The 25978-nt window shown below is 38.8% G+C and overlaps 1 protein-coding gene across 6 annotated transcripts in view; it reads right to left on the reverse strand.

The window, feature by feature from the left end:
• The window catches only part of LOC134806802 (bestrophin-2), a 52261-nt gene that overhangs the window by 13987 nt on the left and 12296 nt on the right, over positions 1-25978 (reverse strand). For 3 of the 6 annotated variants that reach the window (XM_063780179.1, XM_063780175.1, XM_063780181.1), the window contains exons 2-7: positions 8185-8295; positions 7700-7871; positions 3473-3675; positions 2884-3052; positions 2497-2742; positions 1725-1985 (exon numbers count right to left, since the gene is read on the reverse strand). In XM_063780179.1, coding sequence (XP_063636249.1) covers positions 1725-1985; positions 2497-2742; positions 2884-3052; positions 3473-3675; positions 7700-7871; positions 8185-8295 — 1162 coding nt within the window. Of the gene's footprint in view, positions 1-1724; positions 1986-2496; positions 2743-2883; positions 3053-3472; positions 3676-7699; positions 7872-8184; positions 8296-13902; positions 13941-25978 lie in introns of those variants that run through there. The other 3 variants (XM_063780178.1, XM_063780176.1, XM_063780180.1) reach the window with 3 other exon arrangements.

Genomic DNA, 25978 nt, shown 5'->3' on the forward strand with positions numbered 1-25978 from the left:
AAGGATTTCAGTGCATTGGACAAAACAAAAGAAACACTGAGTTTAATTTACAGCGTAAATTGGCATTTTATAATATCTAAGACATAAAAACAATCAACAAATAAGTAGTTGCGATTGCTCGTTTTAGCATTAAAATAAAAAAAGCGCATTAAAATGCTCAATCTGACTGATTTTAGCGAAGTAACATAACATTTTTTATTGTTTTAACTTTAACTTTTATAACCCAAGATAAACCTTATTAAGAGTGACACGTGTTAAAGCACTTCCCATTATTATTCAAGGAAATTTTTTTCTAATGTTTTATTCTAATTTAAGTAACAGTTTTAGATGCATAGCATTATGGCAATCATATAGATATTTTAATCATACTTAATAGTTAGTCAAAGTTACCCAAATAAAAACCAACAGTAAACAATTAATTTATACGTAGAATGGTTTATTATGTTAGTTACATATCTATGTGTCTGTAACAGAAAAGTTAATAAAAATAAATGTTAGAATAGAACAGATTTTTGTTAGTAAGTACATGGATTATTGCCATTGTATACATACAGTAATGAAATGAATGAGGCATGAGGAAAATTGTTGTTATTAAAAATAGAAATAAATAAATACGTGTAAGTACATGTAGACAATAATGTCTTAATTCAATGCAAATTGAAAAGTAAACGCATAGGTCAGTATCAAACACGCTTGTGATTTCGCTTATAATACAGAATAGGTACGATTCACGTATAGGATTTACACATTACACATAAAGTTAATATGTTTTATAACGTAACCTTATATTATATGTATAATACCTACTTTTCTAACGTAAAATAACGTAGAAATTCTTATTCCACTCGTCCGACTAAGTATTGAGTTGATAAATATTATTACTGTACCTCTTCAAACTTAGAAGCCCTAAGAGCTAATTATAACTCCACGTAGGTATGTAGGTACCTCTATTACATTGGGTATACGAATGCCAACCTTTTTCCAAAACAATTCTTTGAAATACGTTTGTGCGTATTTTACGAATAGGTACTTCATAATCACTGGCAATGACGAACCCCTGGCATTTCGTGTACCGTCATTATCGCCAACTTTGCCGCCAGGGGAAACTTTGCCCAACCTACCTATTACCTACCCCACCCTCGTAGCTGATTTTGTTCTAGAAAATTACTAAGTATATTAAAATGACACATTTAAACCTCGTAATGTCGTCAGGAATACGTGGTAAAGTTGAGTTATCTATTAGGGCCCACGGTGGCGACGGTGTAAAATTATACCTATGTACTTTATTATAAACTACATTCAAGGTTTAAAAATTGACGTAAAACGCGCGTAGGTACTGCTAATTACTTCCGCTGAACGTAAACAATTACCTAACGTATTGGTTATATGTATTAGACTCGTTTAGTTGACATTTTTGTTGGCAAAACTATTAGATGTAACCTCATGTCTCATAACTGTAAATAAATAAACGCCATAACGGATGAAAGTAGAAGTAGAAAGAGGTAGTACCAATCATACCATACAAATTATAACTACCATAAATCTCCATTACCATAAATCGAAGACATAATTTTCCTTGAGCACCTCATACCTATAGCCCGTTAGTGACAAATAAGGAAAATAAACTAAACAATTAAATGTTTGGCGCCCCGTTACACCGACACACTGCGAAGCTCCACGTAAAGTCCGAACGTGCAGCATGCTTTAAAAAAGACGCGTCTAACCTCGGGCGGGGCGAACTTGTAACTCACGGTGTGCGAGGGGGCCATCTCGTCCATCTTGACGGCGGAGGGCGCGATGGTGACCATGCTGCGCTGGCGCGGCGGCACGGCCACGCGCGCCGTCGACGGCTCCGGGTGCTCCTCGCGCGCGTTCTCCGTGGCCAGCGTGTACGGCAGCTCGGACGGGAACACCTCGTCCCAGTACTGGTCCTTGATCAGCTCCGGGTGCTCGTGGTGCATCTCGTCCACAATCATGTATGAAACCTAAAAACGATTCGACGATGGCATCATTATACTGTGGTTATTACTTAACTAAGAAGATATTATATTATAATAATATAAATAGTTTACCAAGTACTGACGTTGCCTTTTTGCGTTTAAAAGAGCACTTGAGGCCTACTTGCATGGAGCAGACAGTAAAAATTATAAAAAATATAATATATGGATCTTCGGTATAATTTTCAGTACAGGATTCCTGCTCCTTCTTCGCATTCGAACCTAGGTACAGTAGGTACTATAAACGAAAAAATCATAACTCGATAACTACGAAAAATCGGGTAACATACATGGGACATTCTGATAGCCCACCACGTGAGGAATCTAAAAAAAATTTTTGAACATCGAGGTTTGGACCAACCTGTATATGTATTAAATACCCAGATTTACCCGTCAAATCTACCTTGCAGTCAAGCCTGGAGTGCAGAACTCACAATGTATGGAGGTGGATAGTAGTAGTAGTAGTAGTAGTAGTAGTAGTAGTAGTAGTAGTAGTTACCTGCAAATCTCTGTCGATCAACCAGTTCACTTCGAAATCATCGTCGTCTTCACCGAAGGGGTTTATCAGAGACTCGGCCACTTTTAGCCAGCCCATATAAAAGAAGAACTCTAGCGTACTGAATATAGGAAAATAAAGGTCTATATTAACAATGGGATCGTCGCCAGAAACGTGTATTTTGTTGTCGACCCACTGACTGCCCAAGGCAGATGTAATAAAGTACGAGTATACGGCAATGGTAACTACCTGAAATTAAATAGGAATTAATCAATGCAAAATGGATGTTGATTGCGCAAAACAGGATAAATTGACGATAGAAAAATGTCGATGTGAATTGCAAGCCAATTCTTTTAAATTAAAGTGTATCACATGCACACTGATGCATACCTGAGTATATACAAGAGGTACACTAATAGTGTCGTAGCTGAGCAATAATCCAGCCTGTCCTCTGAACTTGTTGAGTTCGTCTAAAATAGTTTTGACGGCGAAGTCATCCCGTACTCGGCCCTCTTTCCGGGCTCTCGTCACTATGCTAGCGGCCCACACTATGGGCATCCTGAAAATGGTAAAAGTTGCTTAGTTTAGAGTCCTGGTATTAAGCACGGTACGGTTGTTCACATTGGGAACACAGTCAGCGGCGTGATTGAATTGCGAACGATGTATTCCGTAGTGAAGTGGATCTGATGCATTCCACGCGGGATGCGGAGCCACAAGAAGTTCCTACACTGAATTTTGCATCGGTTTTTATTTCTTTTGAGATAAATGAGCGGTTTGTCTTTTATACCTTAAAAACCAAGCCGTATTCAACTCTGACTTGCCCAACAATTGTTGACATCACGCCGTCGTAGTGTCACCGTCCCAAATCATGCATGATGCATCCTGCACGATAAGGCGCCGCAAATGTTTACCCTCTTGTATTGTAATCTGTAAGTTGGAACCGCAAACTATGAGCCCAACGTAAACGTGCCAGTCATACCAATGTTTTGAAGGCTTAGGAAATTTCTCGTTAAGGTTTTCCATGATGATCTTCTCATTGTCGAGCAGCAGGCCGGCCTCGACAAAGTTGTCGAGCGTGGGGAACCGTTTTTTGACGCGGGGCGAGATCATGCTGAGCACCATGGTGAGGCAGAGGCACACGTAGCGCACGATCGTGCGGCGCATCAGCCGCCCGCGCTCGTCCTGTCGACAATCCATTGGCTTTGGCTTATAAATGGCTTTAGACTCTTAATTTACTCTTACTTTACAAACAAGAACCCACATATATGTACAAATATGAAACCAAGTGCATGGCTACTGCACGTGTAGCCAATTTAATAATCTTTATTGAAAAATGTTAAGCTTTCCCAAGTTGACATTTTACCGCCGAGGTGGACTGAAAACTACTTAGTTTGATCTATCTATAGTGTAAGGATCATTATTTATTAATAGCTTATATTTTGATCATTCTTACTTTTGTTTATGATTAATTTATAAAAGAGTATCAATAGGGAATACTAGGCAAAGCTCTGTATAGGTGGCACCTTTGTGGCACATACAGTAAGGCCCCGTTCGCACGGCAGCTTTTTCAACGCGCGTTAAAAAAGCGTTTGAATGACACAAATGGATAACCATGTATGTATTCACACGAAGGCGGTTTTTAAGCGCGGCGCTTTTTTATCGAGCACTGTTCGATTTTCGACGTTGAGCGTTGGCGTCAAATTGAATAGACCATACGGAAATCCGTGTATCTGTTCTCACAAGCGTTGAAAAAGCGCCGGCGCTGCTGTCAGTTGGATGTCAAGTGTCAATTTTTGGTGTCAATCGTCAAGATTATTATTAGTTTCACCTTAAAAATGTCAACTTATGCTTACAAATTCCTGAAATATTCAAGCTATATTCAAATAATACGTCGTAATAGCAAATAAAGTATGGCTTTGCTGAGATGCGTACGTGGCAGTACGACTCACAAGTGATTTTTAAGCGTTCATATGAACACAAATATTGGAAACGGTAAAAAAGCGCCAACGTCGGGTTTTAACGCAACGCTTTTTAAGCTGTCGTGCGAATGGGGCCTTAACAAACCACATTGACACATCACACGTCACGTCAATCACATGGCCTACCGCGAAACAAAAAAATCGAAATTTCGTTATCTAATATCTCTATCACTCTTGCATATTCGAGCGATAAAGAGGCAGGTAACTAAATTTCGATTTTCGCATTTACCGGTAGGCCCTTGTTAACAAACCGCCTTGATGCATCAATGTCATATTTTATTGTCTGTGAAAACTTGTCAAAAAACAGTTTAAGGCACAGTATGTATAAGTTAGTCTATGAATTTACTGAGTCGGTAGTGTTGCACTCTGGCGGCAGAACATTGACTCATACTTGTCACTGGTTCCCGCCATGTTGAATTGTTATAAAAAGTGGGTATAGCAGTGACCATGGTATAATAATATACTCCGCCTGGTACTCCATTCCGAGATTCGCGTATGACCTAACTGACACGCGCCTACGTCATCATGCTGTTTACAGGTTCTCAAACTTTGAAATGTGGGAGAATTTTAACCAACGGTGAAAATTATTTTAACGGCATTAATTTTAAGTTATTAATGTAGAAACATAGTAAAATAAAACAAATCTAATGTATTAAATTAAACTTTATTTATCTATACAAGACAAACGTTTAAAAAACTAATTCACAGTTACACATTAATTACCAAGCTTACGACGTGAAAAGTTTGGAAAACACTGCGACTGCTGACACTGAGCGAGAAGGAAATAACAATTAACACGCGTTCGACATGGATGACGGTCAGGGCATGAAGTTATCTAGATCCGAATTGTCAAATGTGCACAGCGCTATCCTGTGTTGCCAGTAGTATAAACAGAATTACCCGAAAGTCTGAAATTTCTTTCGTGAATCGGAAGATATTGCTAACGAGTAATTAAAAATGACGTGTTATTGTAAAATTTAAGCTAAAATACATATAAATGAAAATTATAAAATTATAAAGAAATATTTTAACTTATTAACCATAGGTATAATGTACCCATGTAACATGTTATGTTGAAATAAAGTGGCAATGTTATTGTGACGTAGGCCCGTGTCACTCTGGGAATGGAAGACCATGTTTTATTAGACCATGGCAGTGACAAGTGGCCAGTTCGAGTACGGACAAGTTAGAGTGAAGACGTCTTGAATATTTTATTGTAAATTGGTTGTTATTATGTTTATAACAAATGAATAAAGTTAAAATATTGGTACAAGTATTAGTTTTCATCATCAAGCCGGTAATAACCCAACAATAGCGACAATAGTTCTAGTTAAGAACAGTAAGAGTAAGACATGCCTACGCATTATAGTTTTGTATAAACATGATTTACATGATATAATGCCACCTTGAAAACTGGCAGTGATAAGATAATAAATTGCTAATTTTACGATCTCACATTAAGGTTTCACGTGATAACTATTTGAGAATTAACAAGGGTAAAGTAAAATATCTTGAAAAAAATATTTTTAGATCGAGTATTTTCTCGTGAGGATGAGAAAGGGTAGACCCAGAAAATAAATGTATTTAAAACGTAATATTAACATTAACACTCCTAAAGCTCCAAATAGACGTTTTACTGATTGTAACTGGTACTTTCTATTTAATTTTAAAATACTACGAACAACGAACTTATGTCTTCCTAATTTAACTTTAAGCATTAAAACTTAGGCTGTCCCCCGCGTGCTGTACATACTTACTCCTAAGATCGTAATCATCGCAGTGGTAAAAATAAGGACAAAGTCATGCTATCACGAGAATGACACACAGTACACAAATGAATTATTAATCATACTACGGAAAATAATCAACTATTACGAATAAAGATAAGTACCAACCCGCGTTTTTAAAATTATCTTAAAACATATTTACATGATAATATCATAATGTTTGTAGTAAGTACGTGGAAAATATCATGATATACTATCTGTTTAATGATAAATGCAATTATATAATGGTTTTATTTATGAATAGAGTAAAAGACTTATCGCCAAACCTTTCATATCGTGCCGACGTTATGGCAAGATTAAGTACATTTCACACTAATCGCTTACAAATGGTTCCTTCCTACATACGTCAGTTATCTTCTATACTTAATACGTAATGGGATACATACGTAAAATATCTAATCTTTGGCTAAGGTGTAAAGATAACGTGGTGGGTTATCTTTACACCTTAAGGCACATGTTACATTTAAAGTTACCCTAGGGGCATAAGATCGCAGGTTCACCCAAACTTTGTAATTTATATCGCATTTTATTGTAAGGAAGAAAAAAACACATTCGACGACATTCATCACTTTATATGGAGTACCTCCTATTTAAAATCACTATTCGGTGGATTCCCATCAGAAATGATTGAATTCATCATGTTTTGATAAAAAGCACGTGATTCGTTCATATTTCATAATACTACCTATGTCAATCGTATATCAGGACTCGGCCGCCAGTTATTTACATGTAGGTTATGTAAAAATAGCGGTTGAACCAATTAGATACCTAGAACACGAGAATACCGTAAAAATGCTAATAGTAGATGTGATACATAATTGGCTTATTGAGGGGAAAACAATTGTACGAGTATTTATCGTGTTGTTGTTTGCATAATTCCTACACACTAGCTAACAACAGAGGGCCTAAAGCCAACGTCGAAAAATCTAAAAATTTAATTTGCCCCGCTGTCGCTCTTGCCTGCTATATTATTATATTCGGTCGATCGGTCCAGCTCTAAACCAGGGATGTTGCGGATGCAGATTTTTTGCCATCCGCGGAAGCGGATGCAGATATTTAAAGGCTAACATCCGCGGATGCGGATGTCAAGATTAGGTACTTATAAAACGTCAAATATTACATTTATAGTATTTTTTTTTAAACGAAACGTTTAGTATTTGAGCAAGAATATATATATGAGCGTTATATTTAATAAACAGTAACTTGGCCGACTTTTCTGGATCTAGAAGATTTCGTTATAGGTAATGACGAAATAACCTAGCACTTACGCCGCCGCTAAGACGTTCCTGTACCGACTTGTTCGACATCCGCATCCGCATAAGCTCCGCATCGATTTTATGCAGATGCAGATGCGATGTTGAAAATAATGCGGAAGTTCCGCGGTTGCGGATGCGGATTCGGATGTTCGCACCCTGCTCTAAACCAGTTTAGAGTTCTCACCTGCCCGTGGACGGTGGCGGAGACGAACACGGCGATGGAATCAGGCCACGGTATGGAGGTGTACTGGCTCCACCAGCGGTTCATGACCACCGTGACGTAGAAACCCAGCACGAACGACAACGGGATCACATTGCCGTGGTAGCTGCAGTAGTTCACCACACCTTCGAATATCCTACAAAATAAGTTTGGCTTACAATAGTAATTATTAGGTCTACCGTGGGTAATATGTATCTTTGCAGCTCGCTGTATAGGTAAATGCAAAACAACAGTGTTTGTACAAACACAAGTACTATTTGCGCTCGGCGGGTTGGTGACGTTCTGTAACTGTGCAGTCGACCAACACACCGCACCCTTTTGTTTGATGTCTGAGAGAAATAGCTATATATTTTCAAAAGCGAATATTTTCACTTAACAGAGTTAAAACAATTGGAAAGCGTTAAGCAAGTTAGCAAACAACACTTAAAGATATTGTATTAAATTGTTACCTTTTTGAATGCTCGTCGAGCAGCAAACGATAAGTCAAATTTAAAATGTAGTAAAAAAGTAGAAAACATAGGAGATCCAGCCACACCAACTTGTAAATACTTCCTCTCCATCTAGAAACAAAGGTTAAAATAAAAACTGATGGCAGTTTAATTTCCCTCTTATTGGACCAGCTTTTAGATTTGGAAGAATTGTAAATACGGAGGTACAAGTAATGTTCGGAACAAGTTTATGAATTGGTGATAAGTGATAACTGATCATTATCTTGATGTGATTATTTGTCATCAATATTTCGATGGCAAACCTAAAAGTGCGAAGTTTCTTGGTGTATATAGGTACAGGTGCGAAGTTTCTTGATGATGTACAACTAGCAATGTACAAATTGCAGAGCCTTCCCAAAAAGCGGAAACGTTCTCGAGAATGTTCTCAGAACATTCCTGCAACATGGAAATTATTGTTCCGACATCTTGGATTTTTTCCAAAAAAAATTTTTTTCATAGGAATCTAGAGGCCTCTATCTCCCGCCATGCCAAATTTCAGCGCGCTCGGACCAACTTAAAAATTTAAAAAAAAAAGTCGGCCATTTTGATTTTTTTTAATGCAATTTGTTTTGTCACGGGGCCCTCTATGACATTTGGTCGAGCACCCCCCACCTATCTCGCACCGTTTAAAAGTTGCCATACAAAATAAAAATGGCCAGTTTTCCCGCAATTGTAGCATTTTTCCAAAAAAAGTTTTTTCATAGGTATCTGGGGGACTCCGAGATTCCGTGACCAAAATTTCAGCGCGCTAGGACAAAAACTTGATTTTTTTTTTAAAAAAAGTCGGCCATAGTGAAAAAAAAATGGCGGCGTCAAAAACTGCCAGGGTCCCTCTAGGGCATTTGGTCAAGCACCCCCCACCTAGGTCTGACCGTTTGGCCGGTCCGTCATACATTTTTCTGACCGGAAGCGGTAGACCAAAAGTCGGAATTTTCTGGGGGTAAGGACTACACCTAAACTATCGTGAATATTCATGGTATAAACTACGATAAATAAATAAATTCTCGTTCTCGAGAACATTCTCAGAAGTTACCGAGAAATTCTCATGTGGAAAGTTTCGCAACTTTGGAAAGTTCTCGTGAGTGCAATGCTATGTACAACAGTACGGTTACCATCAGTTTGTCACTGACATTAACGCCGTCGAGAACGTAATTTACTTTCTATACGTCCCGTTTGCACTAATATGCGAGTGCGAGCGAGATGTATAGAAAGTAAATTACGTTCTCGACGGCGTTTATGTCAGTGACAAACTGATGGTAACCGTACTGACAAATAAAATATTAGTGTATATTTTTAGTTATTTCGGGCTGCTGAATTGAATGGCAACGAAACCGTTGCGAAGCCAAACTTTCTTCGATAATTTCGAACCTCTAAGTTGCCGAATGGCGATGTTGACGCCGTCTGTGATCGTTATGAGTGCTTAGAATATTATGACAGTAATAAATCCGTTTGCAAAACAGCGTTACGAGATTTGACTATAATATTAGGGTGTTGTGGAACTGTGACAGTTCTTATGAATGATTAATGGGTTCAGTGATAAAACCAACAACGGGTGAATCAATAAATAATCCAACTACCTAACTAGATTTTTTTATATTTAGCTTTATAGACCCTGTGGAAGGAGAAGGGTCGTGGAATGTATTGGTACTCAAACATTCCACGACTCTTCACTTTCCGCACAGACTCTATGTATAAATTATTGGGATGTAATAAAATAACAGCTGTTATTCATAATATACATGAGTGAGTGTATTACACACATATACATATTATAAAGGATGACTCACGTTAGACAGGGCAGTGCCCGGGCCGGAGCTTCCGGCGCTTACTTTTCTATGACATCACAGGCGATCACGTGATGCTTTCCATAGAAAACGATACTCCGGAAGCTCTGCCCGGACACGGCCCGGTTTAACGTGAGTCATCCTTAACGCAATAACGCATCAACTGATCAAGGTGCTGATGCTTTAACGATCCGTGATAAAAGCAAAGGATATAAGATAATATGAAATACTAATAGGCAAAGTAATATAATAATCGTAACCACAATATTATTGCCCTGTTCAATAGCAATTAGTATTCTATGAGTGTTGTTGTGGCGGATATGTGTAGTTGCACTTGTTGCCATAAATTGGCGTTGACCTAATGAGATAGTCCCCTAGTCCTACCCCCTAAAAACTTTAGTTTTATTTTACAAATTTGAAGCGCTAAATGTGGGTAAATATATGTACTGTGTAATATTTCTCGTCCCGAGTTCCATAAGGACGGATGTGAAAATAGTCAACAAGCCAAAACAAAATTGACACGTTTGCCAACATCATGAACTATGAGGGTATTACTTAAAATAGTTGAGTAATGTACAGTCACGCTCCGTGGTTGTTATGCCATTTAAGGTTGTAGGGTTCTAGCTATATTGGACATTCCATAGCGGAAGTATTGAACAACCAATTTACCTAGGACCCTAAATGACTCAACCATGGTATAATAATATACTCCGCCTGGTACTCCATTCCCGTCTTTTCTAGGTCACCTAACTGACACGGGCCTACGTCATCATGCGACAGCGCTATATGATAATATGCGATAGCGCTATATATAGCGGCCATGTTGTTGTGACGTAGGCCCGTGTCACTCTGGGAATGGAAGACCATGTTTTATTAGACTATGGACTCAACAATCGCAGAGCGTGATGGTACCTAAGGTAGTATACCTATAACTAATCTTTTTTTTACATCGGGATTTCGGGGTGCATTTTAAATTCACTATAGGTACAGTCACATGCAATAATATGTTACTAAACGAAGGCCGCAAAAATACCTATCTGACACGATCTTATTTGTGGAAACATAAGAGCGTGTCACATATTTTTGCGGCCTTCGGAGAGTAACACATTATTGCAGGTGACTGTACTTACCGCATTATAATCTGATTAAGTACAGTCAACGGTAAAAATATGGGTGTAGACAACTTACTCAAAAATATGTCCCATAGTTCTTAATTCACTGACATAAGAGTTATGGGACATATTTTTGAAATGATTTGTGCACCCATATTTTTACCGTTGACTGTACATAGTATTATCCTAAAACAAAGTTGACCACAATAATCACTATTAATCAGACGGTAATCAATTATCAACGCTATTTTATGTGGAGCTGGATGTTACATAAGTTCTGCCATGTCAAAGTACTGACCTTGCACCGACACCGACGCGGCGGCGGCGCCGAGCCGCGAGGAAGACAGACAGAGGGCCTACCGCGAACCACGTTCGACGTGTCGCCTCTCTGTCACACTTATAATTTCGTACGTAAGTGTGACAGGGAGGCAACACGTCGAACGTGGTTCGCGGTAGACCCTCAGCTACTGTGTCGCACGCGATCGCGAACGTAGGATCGTAGGTACAAGGTACGAGTCCTTCATTATGAACATCAGCGTGTATTCATAATTACACAACACTTATTTATGTGAGTATGGCGATATTTTTGCCAAAATCTTTTTTTTCTGATAGCAAGCTTTCCATTCGCAAAATTTACCAATCGCGTTTTTTTTCTGTAGCTTATTCCCCGGTTTCTTTTTTTCCCAGTAGTAACAATCCCATTCTCATAATGTCCCAATCTTTATGTATCCGAATTGATAATTTCCCATTTTCTTTTGTTCTTAAAAGCCCCGTTTCTGTTCGCATTGTTCCCTATTCTTATATTTATTTTGGGTGCCTTCTTGCTACCACTGTTTATGATTACTTTAGCACTAGGTGTATAAGTAAGTTTTAGAAACTGTAAACTTAGGTAAGACTTATCTTATCGAAAATACCTCGTGAACAACCACTTTAGATTGGATTATGCAGGATCTACAGAATTTTAATCACAGATCAGTAACAAAAAAGAATGCTATTTTGTATTAAATTATTTAAAAGAAGGCAAATACATAAAATAAATTTAGCTGCCGTTATTTAGTGCCTGATGAACCCAAAACATGTTTAGTTAATCAATAACGAGAATATTTTCTCAAACCACACTCTATGTATTGAAATTAAAAAGTAACGATATCAGAAATAAGACAACCCCCACATAACTATTGGAATTGCAATTCTGACAAAAAGTATGTACCTAAATACTTATAGATTTCAACAAATTAATAAAAAGTGCGTCAAGGAAAAAAATAGCATAGAAAAAATAATATTCGAAAAAATATAGAAGAGAAGCTAAGCTATTGTCAAGAAAAAATATCGGTAAAATATGCTAATGGAATTATCGCATTCGGTAAAAATAGATACCAACAAAATAAACTTCGGCAAAACAAGCGAAAGGAAACAAAACGACTGGTAAATTTTGCGAATGGAAAGATTGCTATCAGAAAAAAAAAGATGTTGGCAAAAATATCGCCATACTCTTCTGTAAAGCCGACCATTGACTAACAATCCGCCGGACGATATCAGCCGGTCAGTTGTTCGGAACTGTCAATTTTTTTTTCTAACTGACAGGCCGATATCGTCCGGCGGCCTGTTAGTCAGTGGTCGGCTTAAAGGCGATTTAGAAGGCGCTTAAAACAAACTAAGCTAAATACAAAAGAAATCACTGGTTTCTCAGTAATAAATAAAAACAGGAAACTGCCTTTATTACCATTGATTTCTAAATCAATGGTTGGTAATAAAAGGCTGCCGTGACTTGAGGGTCGATATCGAAATGGGAATCTCTTATTGCATTACGTCATGTTGTAAAATAGATACTTAATGCATTACGTGCAATAGTAGCCTCGTGGGCTGACAAGGAAATGAGTTATCTGCTCGAGGCGAATGCTATACAACTATGCAGCTGATAATGATAATAACAAAGTATAAGTAGGCTTGTTCATTAATAGCGAAAATAAGAAACTTGACGAAAACTGCTCAAAAATGTGAGCTATAGGAAAGTAGTTTGCAGATAAATTGTTCCTAATATTTACAATAATAAAACGATAACTGGTTGTGGTATTTAACAAAATCGTATAGTATGATATAAAGTGAAGGTCTATATACATATATGAATAGTGTGCGAGACGAGTCAGCACTCAGCACCCATGCGTGAGTCAGAGATAGAAACGCGCGATGCTAACAATTAGGTGCGCATTCGGCCAACTGCAAAAAAATAAACGAATGGTCCGGGTAAGAGCAGCTGCGGCTATGCTTGTGTAATTTACACACAAACACGAGACAAGATACAAAGAAACAATTATGTTGTAATATAACATGTACCTATCGTATCGTATCGCACCTCTTTCGTTTATAAGATTTATAACATATAACTTAATGGTTTTCGTATTGTCTTATTTATAGCATAACTCAACTGAAGTCTGACTGAAGACGACTTTACAAAAAGGCAATTCATGCTAAAAAAGCTTACAAAATTAAAACAAACCAATATTGAACATTTAATATTGACATCGGTACGAAACTCGACCTCTCAGCTACACTAAGTAACCAAATTAGTAATTTAAATGTATGATTCATATGCGGTTTTAAGAACTCAAACTCCTCAAAGCATGATTGGGCATTCCCCAAAGTCAGCGATCAAATGCAGCCTGCAGGCCGTGTTGAAATTCTGTATCGGACACAAACAAACATTATCACCCTAGAAACGGTGCAATGAACCTCTGAAGTAGGGTACGGAAAGTGCAGCGCTTTAAATAATAAATGTCCCATACCTGGTAACTACTATGTGAGCCATGTATGTGAACTATTCACGTATGCTGGCACGTCAGAAAGCTAGCGCCGTTGGACAGGAATGGAGGCTTTCGGAACCGGAAGGCGTGGTGTCCAAGTCGCTAGCGCTACTGAATACTTCGTTACTAAGAATGAACTAACTAGTGATTACTTTTCCATTTCTTTGTGTCTCATACGTTAGAGGGAAGGCCTATGAAGTAGTTAATCTTTTCTCGTAAATACATAGATGATGGTTTACCTTTTTGGCTAAGACGATTGATTTAAATTACAAAGTTTTGATTAAACACTCTTCGCTACACGCGACTAAACCTTTGCAAATTACCACCAATTAAGGGGTTAAACTGTATTTTTTCCTACTGCAATAATAATTAACTTGCATAGGTGGTTTTAATGACGATGACATACTACTTTATATAAGTACTTGACGTAATAATATTATATAGGGTCCGTATTTTTGCCAACCCTTATTTTCAATGGACTGCAACTACAGAAAACCGCCTACATTGATAACGGGGTAAGGGTAACATTGGTACCTACATAAAAATGTTTAGCTTAGTAAATAATTAATCTGCAAACCGTATGTACGTCCTATTACAAATTTGGAACATCTATCAATAGAATTACTAAAACTAACATGTTACTAACACAAGCAAAAGGGGCTTCAGCTAAGTTTTTAACCTGCCAATAAAACATGGAAAGGTGGAGCTAGACGAAGATTGTACTAAATGTAGGTACAGAAAAGGATCATAAAGGTATGCTTGTTTTGTAGATGGAAAATACCTACCGTTGTGCCTTACTCGTTCGTCTCTGACGATTTGTTTACATTTCCATAGTCTGGCCTTGTCATATCATTCAGTACAGTATAGGATAATCTGAAACAACTACTTGAAATGCGTATTTTAATATTCCTTTTAGATATCGTAATTTATTAGATTTCAAGTAAACTAACGTAACAATAACATCACTACCACTACACCTTAAGGGGCCCACTGATTAACAGTCCGCCGGACGGTATCAGCCTGTCAGTTGTTCGGAACTGTCAAAATTTTGTTCTAACTGACAGGCTGATACCGTCCGGCGGACTGTTAATCAGTGGGCCCCTTTATACAACAAAGTCCCCCGCCGTGTCTGTCTGTTTGTGTGTTTATATTGTATGTTCGCGATAAACTCAAAAACTACTATATAAACGGATTTCATGCGGTTTTCACATATCAATAGAGTGATTCTTGAGGAAGGTTTAGGAGTACAATTTGTTAAGGTTTTGTGTAACCCGTGAGAAAACGGGGGGGTCGCTAATTTATGATTTAAGCTACGTTTAGATATGTATTTATTTATGAATTGCCTTTTCATTGCAAGATTGCAAGAGTCCCGGCGACAAGGCAAAGTTGCGGTGCAAGGTGCAACCCCATTTATTTAGTAACCCCGTATAGGTAGGTAGTACGAACATGGGTTCCGCGGAGACTAAAGAATGTTTTTAGTTAGACTACACTATTTCTCGTTAGACCCTCTACTATTAGGTATAAGTGCCCTGTCTCTTATTGTATCACCTACCACCCTATCCGAAAAGTATGACCCGATAAAAACTGCAACGCGTTTAAATAAGTAGGTATTCAAATGCCCTTTTGAGGTACCTTCCCCGCACAGACTACAGAGTCAATCCTGACCTGCTAGCATGAGCGGCGTTCTCGCGAAGCGCGACTTCAAGTACTTACCTATGGCCTCGCGCGCGAGAACGCAACTTATGCCTGAAGTAAATACCTACTTATTAAGGCCCCAGTACACAGTGGTGAAGGATGCGCCATGCCACGCCCTGACCATTGTGTACAGGGGGCTATGGTATGCAATGGCGGACGACTGCCGTCAGTTGTCAGCCGTGGTGAGCAATCGGGGAGTTGTCGGTTTATTGGCACACTTCAAAGGAATCGTGGCGTACCGTGGCCTGTGGTGTTCACACAGTCGCCATTGTTTGTGTAGTTTCTTGAATATTTGACCGCTTGATTAAATGTTAATATGCTAGACGCTAGACCGTAAAAAGTCTGCAGCGATTTTGATAGCCCACGCAGTGCAAGTGTCATTTTAAACGTCAAACTTCTATGAAATTATGACGTAAACATAACACTTACACTGCGTGGGCTATCAAATCCGCTGCAGACTTTGTTTGGTGCGACTTTAGCCCAAAATGTCATTATTGTGGAGCAATGAAGAGACTTATCAGTTTATTATAGATTTATATCAATCAGAGCCTGCAATTTTGTTTTTTTTTTGATGCACCATTGTGTGAACACCTACGTGATATAGGCCTACTGTTGCGCATTGCAAAGCATGGCTTGGCATGGACCATCCTTGACCACTGTGTACTGGAGCCTTTAGGTATTGAAAGAGTATCCGATGCACATCCGATGACACAAAGCGAGCATTGTATTGTAAGAAGTTTTCCTTATAAGTAAGAGTCATTTGTATTCCACTTAGGGAATGCAAATCGGTTATAACCGTAACCGAAATATTCGGTTATAACCGAATATTTTGACAAAATTTCATAACCGAATATTGGGAACTCGAATAACCGGACACGGTTATTTTCGGTTATTTATTTATGACTTAAATTGTATGTTTTTATCATCTAATGACTACAAAATCCTGCCATTTTTGGCTGGGACGCCTGTGACTATGATTTTTGTCATTCGTGGACTTTAAAAACAAAAATATACCAAATTTACTTCCCTTATTTATGAAATATTTTTATTGAATATTGTATCACGTCCAAGGTCATATTTTACTTTTACTGTATTTGGTGTGTTTTACTAAAAAACGAAGACTTTTTTTATTACTTCATTGTAAATTTATAATTTTTCGTCGAAAATAACCGTAACCGATTATAACCGATATTCGGTTATTTTTCGGGCATAACCGTAACCGAAATCGGTTATGAAGTTTGGCCGGTTATTGCATTCCCTAATTCCACTTAACAATTATAGCGGCTTAAACAACGCGCCAAAAGTATTATGCCACCCTGGAATACTTTTCCAGTTAAGGCTCATTTAGACGGTGCGAGTATTACATTGCGGTATTTGATTGGTGGGCTGAATTGGATGTAACCAATAGTCCTCAATGTAACTAAAATCGCATACGAGATCGCGTGCCGTGTTTTAAATCAGCCTTTAGAGATAAATCTTTACAGTTCGCTTTTAAAAATATACCTATGTTAGATGCTCGTGAAGTTGACCACCCCATATCGTTTGCCCGCAAATGGCATAGCTATATCGTTTGTTCATCGTTAGTTCACGTTTGTTCAGTAGGTAAAATCGTAAGGACCCGATTCTAACATCCGTTTTTTAAAAAAACAAAAGGGGGTGGCTGTCTTCACGCTAGCCACCCCAAACCACTTTTTGTAATTTTTTTTGGTCTAGATAGCAAGATATTCGTTAGTTCACGTTTGTTCAGGCATTAAAATCGTTAGGACCCGATTCCTTCATTTTTTTTTATTTTTTCAAAGTGGGGTGGCTGTCTTCACGCTAGCCACCCCACCCCGAAATCAGCCAAACTAACCATGTGAAGTCATCGAGCGACGTTAGTTCACGTTTGTTCAGGCATTAAAATCGTTAGGATCTCATTAGATTTGCCATAAAAAAATAAAATCGAAAAATTCATATATATGGGACAGCGGAGCCAAGTAATGTGGTCTAGCAAGTAATCGACGCGGCTACTAACGATTCTTTAGCTTGAATAAACTTATATGGACGATATTTAAGCGATAAATTATAGTGCCTTGCGGGCGTTCAAAACATACTAAGAGATATCCGTCGTTTTATATTTTTTTATACTATGGGGGTGGCTGTCTTCACGCTAGCCACCCCAAATCACTTTTTGTAATTTTTTTTGGTCTAGATAGCAAGACATTCGTTAGTTCACGTTTGTTCAGGCATTTAAATCGTTAGGACCCGATTCCTTCATTTTTTTTTTTTTTCAAAGTGGGGTGGCTGTCTTCACGCTAGCCAACCCACCCCGAAATCAGCCAAACTAACCATGTGAAGTCATCGAGCGACGTTAGTTCACGTTTGTTCAGGCATTAAAATCGTTAGGATCTCATTAGATTTGCCATAAAAAAATAAATTCGAAAAAATCATATATATGGGCCAGCCGAGGCAAGTAATGTGCCTAAGTCGACGGCTGAAAAAAATACTCAGAATCGGGTCCTTACGATGTCACTTGCAGGACAACGTCAGCAGACTATACTGATTCAAGATAGATAGGTCATTTGCGGGCGATCAAAACAGATTTAACGGAAAAAAATAAAACTTGAAAATCTGGATTACTCAACTGACGCTCCTAAGTCGAACGCTGAAAAAAATACTCAGAATCGGGTCCTTACGATGCCACTTGCAGGACAACGTCAGCAGACTATACTGATTCAAGATAGATAGGTCATTTGCGGGCGATCAAAACAGATTTAACGGAAAAAAATAAAACTTGAAAATCTGGATTACTCAACTTACGCTCCTAAGTCGACGGCTGAAAAAAATAGTCAGAATCGGGTCCTTACGATGCCACTTGCAGGACAATATCAGCAGACCATACTGATTCAAGATGGTCATTTGCGGGTGTTCGAAACAGATTTGCTGGAAAAAATTAAAATTTGAAAATCTGAATAACTCAACTTACGCTCCTAAGTCGACGGCTGAAAAAAATAGTCAGAATCGGGTCCTTACGATGCCACTTGCAGGACAATCTCAGCAGACCATACTGATTCAAGATAGATAGGTCATTTGCGGGCGATCAAAACAGATTTAACGTAAAAAAATAAAACTTGAAAATCTGAATTACTCAACTTGCGCTCCTAAGTCGCAGGCTGAAAAAAATACTCAGAATCGGGTCCTTACGATGCCACTTGCAGGACAATGTCAGCAAACCATACTGATTCAAGATAGATAGGTCAATTGCGGGCGTTCGAAACAGATTTGCCGGAAAAAATTAAAACTTGAAAATCTGAATTACTCAAATTATGCTACTAAGTCGCAGGCTGAAAAAAATACTCAGAATCGGGTCCTTACGATGCCACTTGCAGGACAACGTCAGCAAACCATACTGATTCAAGATAGAAAGGTCGATTGCGGGCGTTCGGAACAGATTTGCCGGAAAAAAGTAAAACTTGAAAATCTGAATAACTCAGCTTACGATCCTAAGTCGACGGCTGAAAAAAAATACTCAGAATCGGGTCCTTACGATGCCACTTGCAAGACAACGTCAGCAGACTATACTGATTCAAGATAGATAGGTCATTTGCGGGCGATCAAAACAGATTTAACGGAAAAAAATAAAACTTGAAAATCTGGATTACTCAACTGACGCTCCTAAGTCGAACGCTGAAAAAAATACTCAGAATCGGGTCCTTACGATGCCACTTGCAGGACAACGTCAGCAGACTATACTGATTCAAGATAGATAGGTCATTTGCGGGCGATCAAAACAGATTTAACGGAAAAAAATAAAACTTGAAAATCTGGATTACTCAACTTACGCTCCTAAGTCGACGGCTGAAAAAAATAGTCAGAATCGGGTCCTTACGATGCCACTTGCAGGACAATATCAGCAGACCATACTGATTCAAGATAGATAGGTCATTTGCGGGTGTTCGAAACAGATTTGCTGGAAAAAATTAAAATTTGAAAATCTGAATAACTCAACTTACGCTCCTAAGTCGACGGCTGAAAAAAATAGTCAGAATCGGGTCCTTACGATGCCACTTGCAGGACAATCTCAGCAGACCATACTGATTCAAGATAGATAGGTCATTTGCGGGCGATCAAAACAGATTTAACGTAAAAAAATAAAACTTGAAAATCTGAATTACTCAACTTGCGCTCCTAAGTCGCAGGCTGAAAAAAATACTCAGAATCGGGTCCTTACGATGCCACTTGCAGGACAATGTCAGCAAACCATACTGATTCAAGATAGATAGGTCAATTGCGGGCGTTCGAAACAGATTTGCCGGAAAAAATTAAAACTTGAAAATCTGAATTACTCAAATTATGCTACTAAGTCGCAGGCTGAAAAAAATACTCAGAATCGGGTCCTTACGATGCCACTTGCAGGACAATGTCAGCAAACCATACTGATTCAAGATAGAAAGGTCGATTGCGGGCGTTCGGAACAGATTTGCCGGAAAAAAGTAAAACTTGAAAATCTGAATAACTCAGCTTACGATCCTAAGTCGACGGCTGAAAAAAAATACTCAGAATCGGGTCCTTACGATGCCACTTGCAAGACAACGTCAGCAGACTATACTGATTCAAGACAGATAGGTTATTTGCGGGCGTTCGAAACAGATTTACCAGAAAAAAATAAAACATGAAAATCAGAATTACTCAAATTATGCTACTACGTCGACGGCTGAAAAAAATACTCAGAATCGGGTCCTTACGATGCCACTTGCAGGACAACGTCAGTAGACCAACCTGATTCAAGATAGATAGGTCATTTGCGGGCGTTCGAAACAGATTTGCTGGAAAATATTAAAACTTGAAAATCTGAATAACTCAACTTACGCTCCAAGTCGACGGCTGAAAAAAATAGTCAGAATCGGGTCCTTACGATGCCACTTGCAGGACAATCTTAGCAGACCATACTGATTCAAGATAGGTAGGTCATTTGCGGGCGTTCGAAACAGATTTGCTGGAAAAAATTAAAACTTGAAAATCTGAATAACTCAACTTACGCTCCTAAGTCGACGGCTGAAAAAAATATTCACAATCGGGTCCTTACGATGCTACTTGCAAGACAACGTCAGCAGTCTATACTGATTCAAGACAGATAGGTCATTTGCGGGCGATCAAAACAGATTAACCGGAAAAAAATAAAACTTGAAAATCGGAATTACTCAAATTATGCTACTAAGTCGACGGCTGAAAAAAATACTCAGAATCGGGTCCTTACGATGCCACTTGCAGGACAACGTCAGCAGACTATACTGATTCAAGATAGATAGGTCATTTGCGGGCGTTCGAAACAGAATTGCCGGAAAAAATTAAAACTTGAAAACCTGAATAACTCAACTTACGCTCCTAAGTCGACGGCTGAAAAAAATACTCAGAATCGGGTCCTTACGTTGCCACTTGCAGGACAACGTCAGCAGACTATACTGATTCAAGATAGATAGGTCATTTGCGGGCGATCAAAACAGATTAACCGGAAAAAAATAAAACTTGGAAATCGGAATTACTCAAATTATGCTCCTAAGTTGACGGCCGAAAAAAATACTCAGAATCGGGTCCTTACGATGCCCTTTGCAGGACGACGTCAGATGATTATGGTGATTTAAGATAGATAGGTCATTTGCGGGCGATCAAAACAGATTTAACGGAAAAAAATAAAACTTGAAAATCTGGATTACTCAACTTAAGCTCCTAAGTCGAACGCTGAAAAAAATACTCAGAATCGGGTCCTTACGATGCCACTTGCAGGACAATCTCAGCAGACCATACTGATTCAAGATAGATAGGTCATTTGCGGGCGTTCGAAACACAATTGCCGGAAAAAATTAAAACTTGATACCTGAATAACTCAACTTACGCTCCTAAGTCGACGGCTGAAAATTAGTCAAAATCGGGTCCTAACGATGCCCCTTGCAGGACAATGTCAGCTGACCATGCTGATTCAAGATAGATAGGTAATTTGCGGGCGATCAAAACAGATTTAACGGAAAAAAAATAAAACTTGAAAATATGAATAACTCAACTTACGCTCCTAAGTCGCAGGCTGAAAAAAATACTCCGAATCGGGTCCTTACGATGCCACTTGCAGGACAACGTCAGCAAACTATACTGATTCAAGATAGATAGGTCATTTGCGGGCGATCAAAACAGATTAACCGGAAAAAAATAAAACTTGAAAATCGGAATTACTCAAATTATGCTCCTAAGTTGACGGCCGAAAAAAATACTCAGAATCGGGTCCTTACGATGCCCTTTGCAGGACGACGTCAGATGATTATGCTGATTTAAGAGAGATAGGTCATTTGCGGGCGATCAAAACAGATTTAACGGAAAAAAATAAAACTTGAAAATCTGGATTACTCAACTTACGCTCCTAAGTCGACGGCTGAAAAAAATACTCAGAATCGGGTCCTTACGATGCCACTTGCAGGACAATCTCAGCAGACCATACTGATTCAAGATAGATAGGTCATTTGCGGGCGTTCGAAACAGATTTGCCGCAAAAAATTAAAATTTGAAAATCTGAATAACTCAACTTACGCTCCTAAGTCGACGGCTGAAAAAAATACTCAGAATCGGGTCCTTACGATTCCACTTGCAGAACAATCTCAGCAGACCATACTGATTCAAGAAAGATAGGTCATTTGCGGGCGTTCTAAACAGATTTGCTGGAAAAAATTAAAACTTGAAAATCTGAATAACTCAACTTACGCTCCTAAGTCGACGGCTGAAAGAAATATTCAGAATCGGGTCCTTACGATGCCACTTGCAGGACAACGTCAGTAGACCAACCTGATTTAAGATAGATTTGTCATTTGCGGGCGATCAAAACAGATTTACCGGAAAAAAATAAAACTTGAAACTCTGAATTACTCAAATTAACCTCCTAGGTCGACGGCTGAAAAAAATACTTAGAATCGGGTCCTTACGATGCCACTTGCAGGACAATCTCAGCAGACCATACTGATTCAAGATAGATAGGTCATTTGCGGGCGTTCGAAACAGATTTGCTGGAAAAAATTAAAACTTGAAAATCTGAATAACTCAACTTACGCTCCTAAGTAGACGGCTGAAAAAAATAGTCAGAATCGGGTCCTTACGATGCCACTTGCAGAACAACGTCAGTAGACCAACCTGATTCAAGATAGACAGGTCATTTGCGGGCGTTCAAAACAGATTTGCCGGAAAAAATTAAAACATGAAAATCTGAATAACTCAACTTACGCTCCTATGTCGACGGCTGAAAAAAATACTCAGAATCGGGTCCTTACGATGCCACTTGCAGGACAATGTCAGCAGATCATACTGATTCAAGATAGATAGGTCATTTGCGGGCGTTCGAAACAGATTTGCTGGAAAAAATTAAAACTTGAAAATCTGAATAACTCAACTTACGCTCCTCAGTCGACGGCTGAAAAAAATAGTCAGAATCGGGTCCTTACGATGCCACTTGCAGGACAACGTCAGTAGACCAACCTGATTCAAGATAGATAGGTCATTTGCGGGCAATCAAAACAGATTTACCGGAAAAAAATAAAACTTGAAATTCTGAATTACTCAAATTATGCTCCTAGGTCGACGGCTGAAAAAAATACTTAGAATCGGGTCCTTACGATGCCACTTGCAGGACAATGTCAGCAGACCATACTGATTCAAGACAGATAGGTCATTTTCGGGCGTTCGAAACAGATTTGCCGGAAAAAAGTAAAACTTGAAAATATGAATAACTCAACTTACGCTCCTAAGTCGCTGCTGAAAAAAATACTCAGAATCGGGTCCTTACGATGCCACTTGCAGGACAACGTCAGCAGACTATACTGATTCAAGATAGATAGGTCATTTGCGGGCGATCGAAACAGATTTACCAGAAAAAATTAAAACTTGTAAATCGGAATTACTCAAATTATGCTCCTAAGTTGACGGCCGAAAAAAATACTCAGAATCGGGTCCTTACGATGCCACTTGCAGGACAATCTCAGCAGACCATACTGATTCAAGATAGATAGGTCATTTGCGGGCGTTCGAAACAGATTTGCTGGAAAAAATTAAAACTTGAAAATCTGAATAACTCAACTTACGCTCCTAAGTCGACGGCTGAAAAAATAGTCAGAATCGGGTCCTTACGATGCCACTTGCAGGACAACGTCAGTAGACCAACCTGATTCAAGATAGATAGGTCATTTGCGGGCGTTCAAAACAGATTTGCCGGAAAAAATTAAAACATGAAAATCTGAATAACTCAACTTACGCTCCTAAGTCGACGGCTGAAAAAAATAGTCAGAATCGGGTCCATACGATGCCACTTGCAGGACAACGTCAGCAGACTATACTGATTCAAGATAGATAGGTCATTTGCGGGCGATCGAAACAGATTTACCGGAAAAAATTAAAACTTGTAAATCGGAATTACTCAAATTATGCTCCTAGGTCGACGGCTGAAAAAAATACTTAGAATCGGGTCCTTACGATGCCACTTGCAGGACAATGTCAGCAGACTATACTGATTCAACACAGATAGGTCATTTGCGGGCGTTCGAAACAGATTTGCCGGAAAAAAATAAAACATGAAAATCTGAATAACTCAACTTACGCTCATTAGTCGACAGCTGAAACATACTCAGAATCGGGTTCTTACGATGCCACTTGCAGGACAATCTCAGCAGACCATACTGATTCAAGATAGATAGGTCATTTGCGGGCGTTCGAAACAGATTTACCAGAAAAAAATAAAACTTGAAAATCAAAATTACTCAACTTACACTCCTAAGTCGACGGCTGAAAAAAATATTCAGAATCGGGTCCTTACGATGCCACTTGCAGGACAACGTCAGTAGACCAACCTGATTCAAGATAGATAGGTCATTTGCGGGCGATCAAAACAGATTTACCGAAAAAAAATAAAACTTGAAATTCCGAATTACTCAAATTATGCTCCTAGGTCGACAGCTGAAAAAAATACTTAAATTCGGGTCCTTACGATGCCACTTGCAGAACAATCTCAGCAGACCATACTGATTCAAGATATATAGGTCATTTGCGGGCGTTCTAAACAGATTTGCTGGAAAAAATTAAAACTTGAAAATCTGAATAACTCAACTTACGCTCCTAAATCGACGGCTGAAAAAAATATTCAGAATCGGGTCCTTACGATGCCGCTTGCAGGACAACGTCAGTATACCATACTAATTCAAGACAGATAGGTCGTTTGCGGGCGTTCGAAACAGATTTGCCGGAAAAAATTAAAACTTAAAAATCTTAATTACTCACATTATTCAGATTTTCAAGTTTTAATTTTTTCCAGCAAATCTGTTTCGAACGCCCGCAAATGACCTATCTATCTTGAATCAGTATGGTCTGCTGAGATTGTCCTGCAAAGGGCATCGTAAGGACCCGATTCTGAGTCTTTTTTTCGGCCGTCAATTTAGGAGCATAATTTGAGTAATTCCGATTTACAAGTTTTATTTTTTTCCGGTAAATCTGTTTTGATCGCCCGCAAATGACCTATCTATCTTGAATCAGGTTGGTCTACTGACGTTGTCCTGCAAGTGGCATTGTAAGGACCCGATTCTGACTATTTTTTCAGCCGTCTACTTAGGAGCGTAAGTTGAGTTATTCAGATTTTCATGTTTTAATTTTTTCCGGCAAATCTGTTTTGAACGCCCGCAAATGACCTATCTATCTTGAATCAGTATGGTCTGCTGAGATTGTCCTGCAAGTGGCATCGTAAGGACCCGATTCTGAGTATTTTTTTCAACGTGCGACTTAGGAGCATAATTTGAGTAATTCAGATTATTTAGTTTTATTTTTTTCTGGTAAATCTGTTTCGAACGCCCGCAAACGACCTATCTATCTTGAATCAGTAAAGTCTGCTGACGTTGTCCTGCAAAGAGCATCGTAAGGACCCGATTCTGAGTATTTTTTTCGGCCGTCAACTTAGGAGCATAATTTGAGTAATTCCGATTTACAAGTTTAAATTTTTTTCCGGTAAATCTGTTTTGATCGCCCGCAAATGACCTATCTTTCTTGAATCAGTATAGTCTGCTGACGTTGTCCTGCAAGTGGCATCGTAAGGACCCGATTCTGAGTATTTTTTTCAGCCTGCGACTTAGGAGCGTAAGTTGAGTTATTCATATTTTCAAGTTTTATTTTTTTCCGTTAAATCTGTTTCGAACGCCCGCAAATGACCTATCTGTCTTGAATCAGTATGGTCTGCTGACATTGTCCTGCAAGTGGCATCGTAAGGACCCGATTGTGAATATTTTTTTCAGCCGTCGACCTAGGATCGTAAGTTGAGTTATTCAGATTTTCAAGTTTTCCTTTTTTCGGCAAATCTGTTTCGAACGCCCGC

The sequence above is a fragment of the Cydia splendana genome, chromosome 3 (genome assembly GCF_910591565.1).
Source record: "Cydia splendana chromosome 3, ilCydSple1.2, whole genome shotgun sequence".
Classification (NCBI taxonomy): domain Eukaryota; kingdom Metazoa; phylum Arthropoda; class Insecta; order Lepidoptera; family Tortricidae; genus Cydia; species Cydia splendana.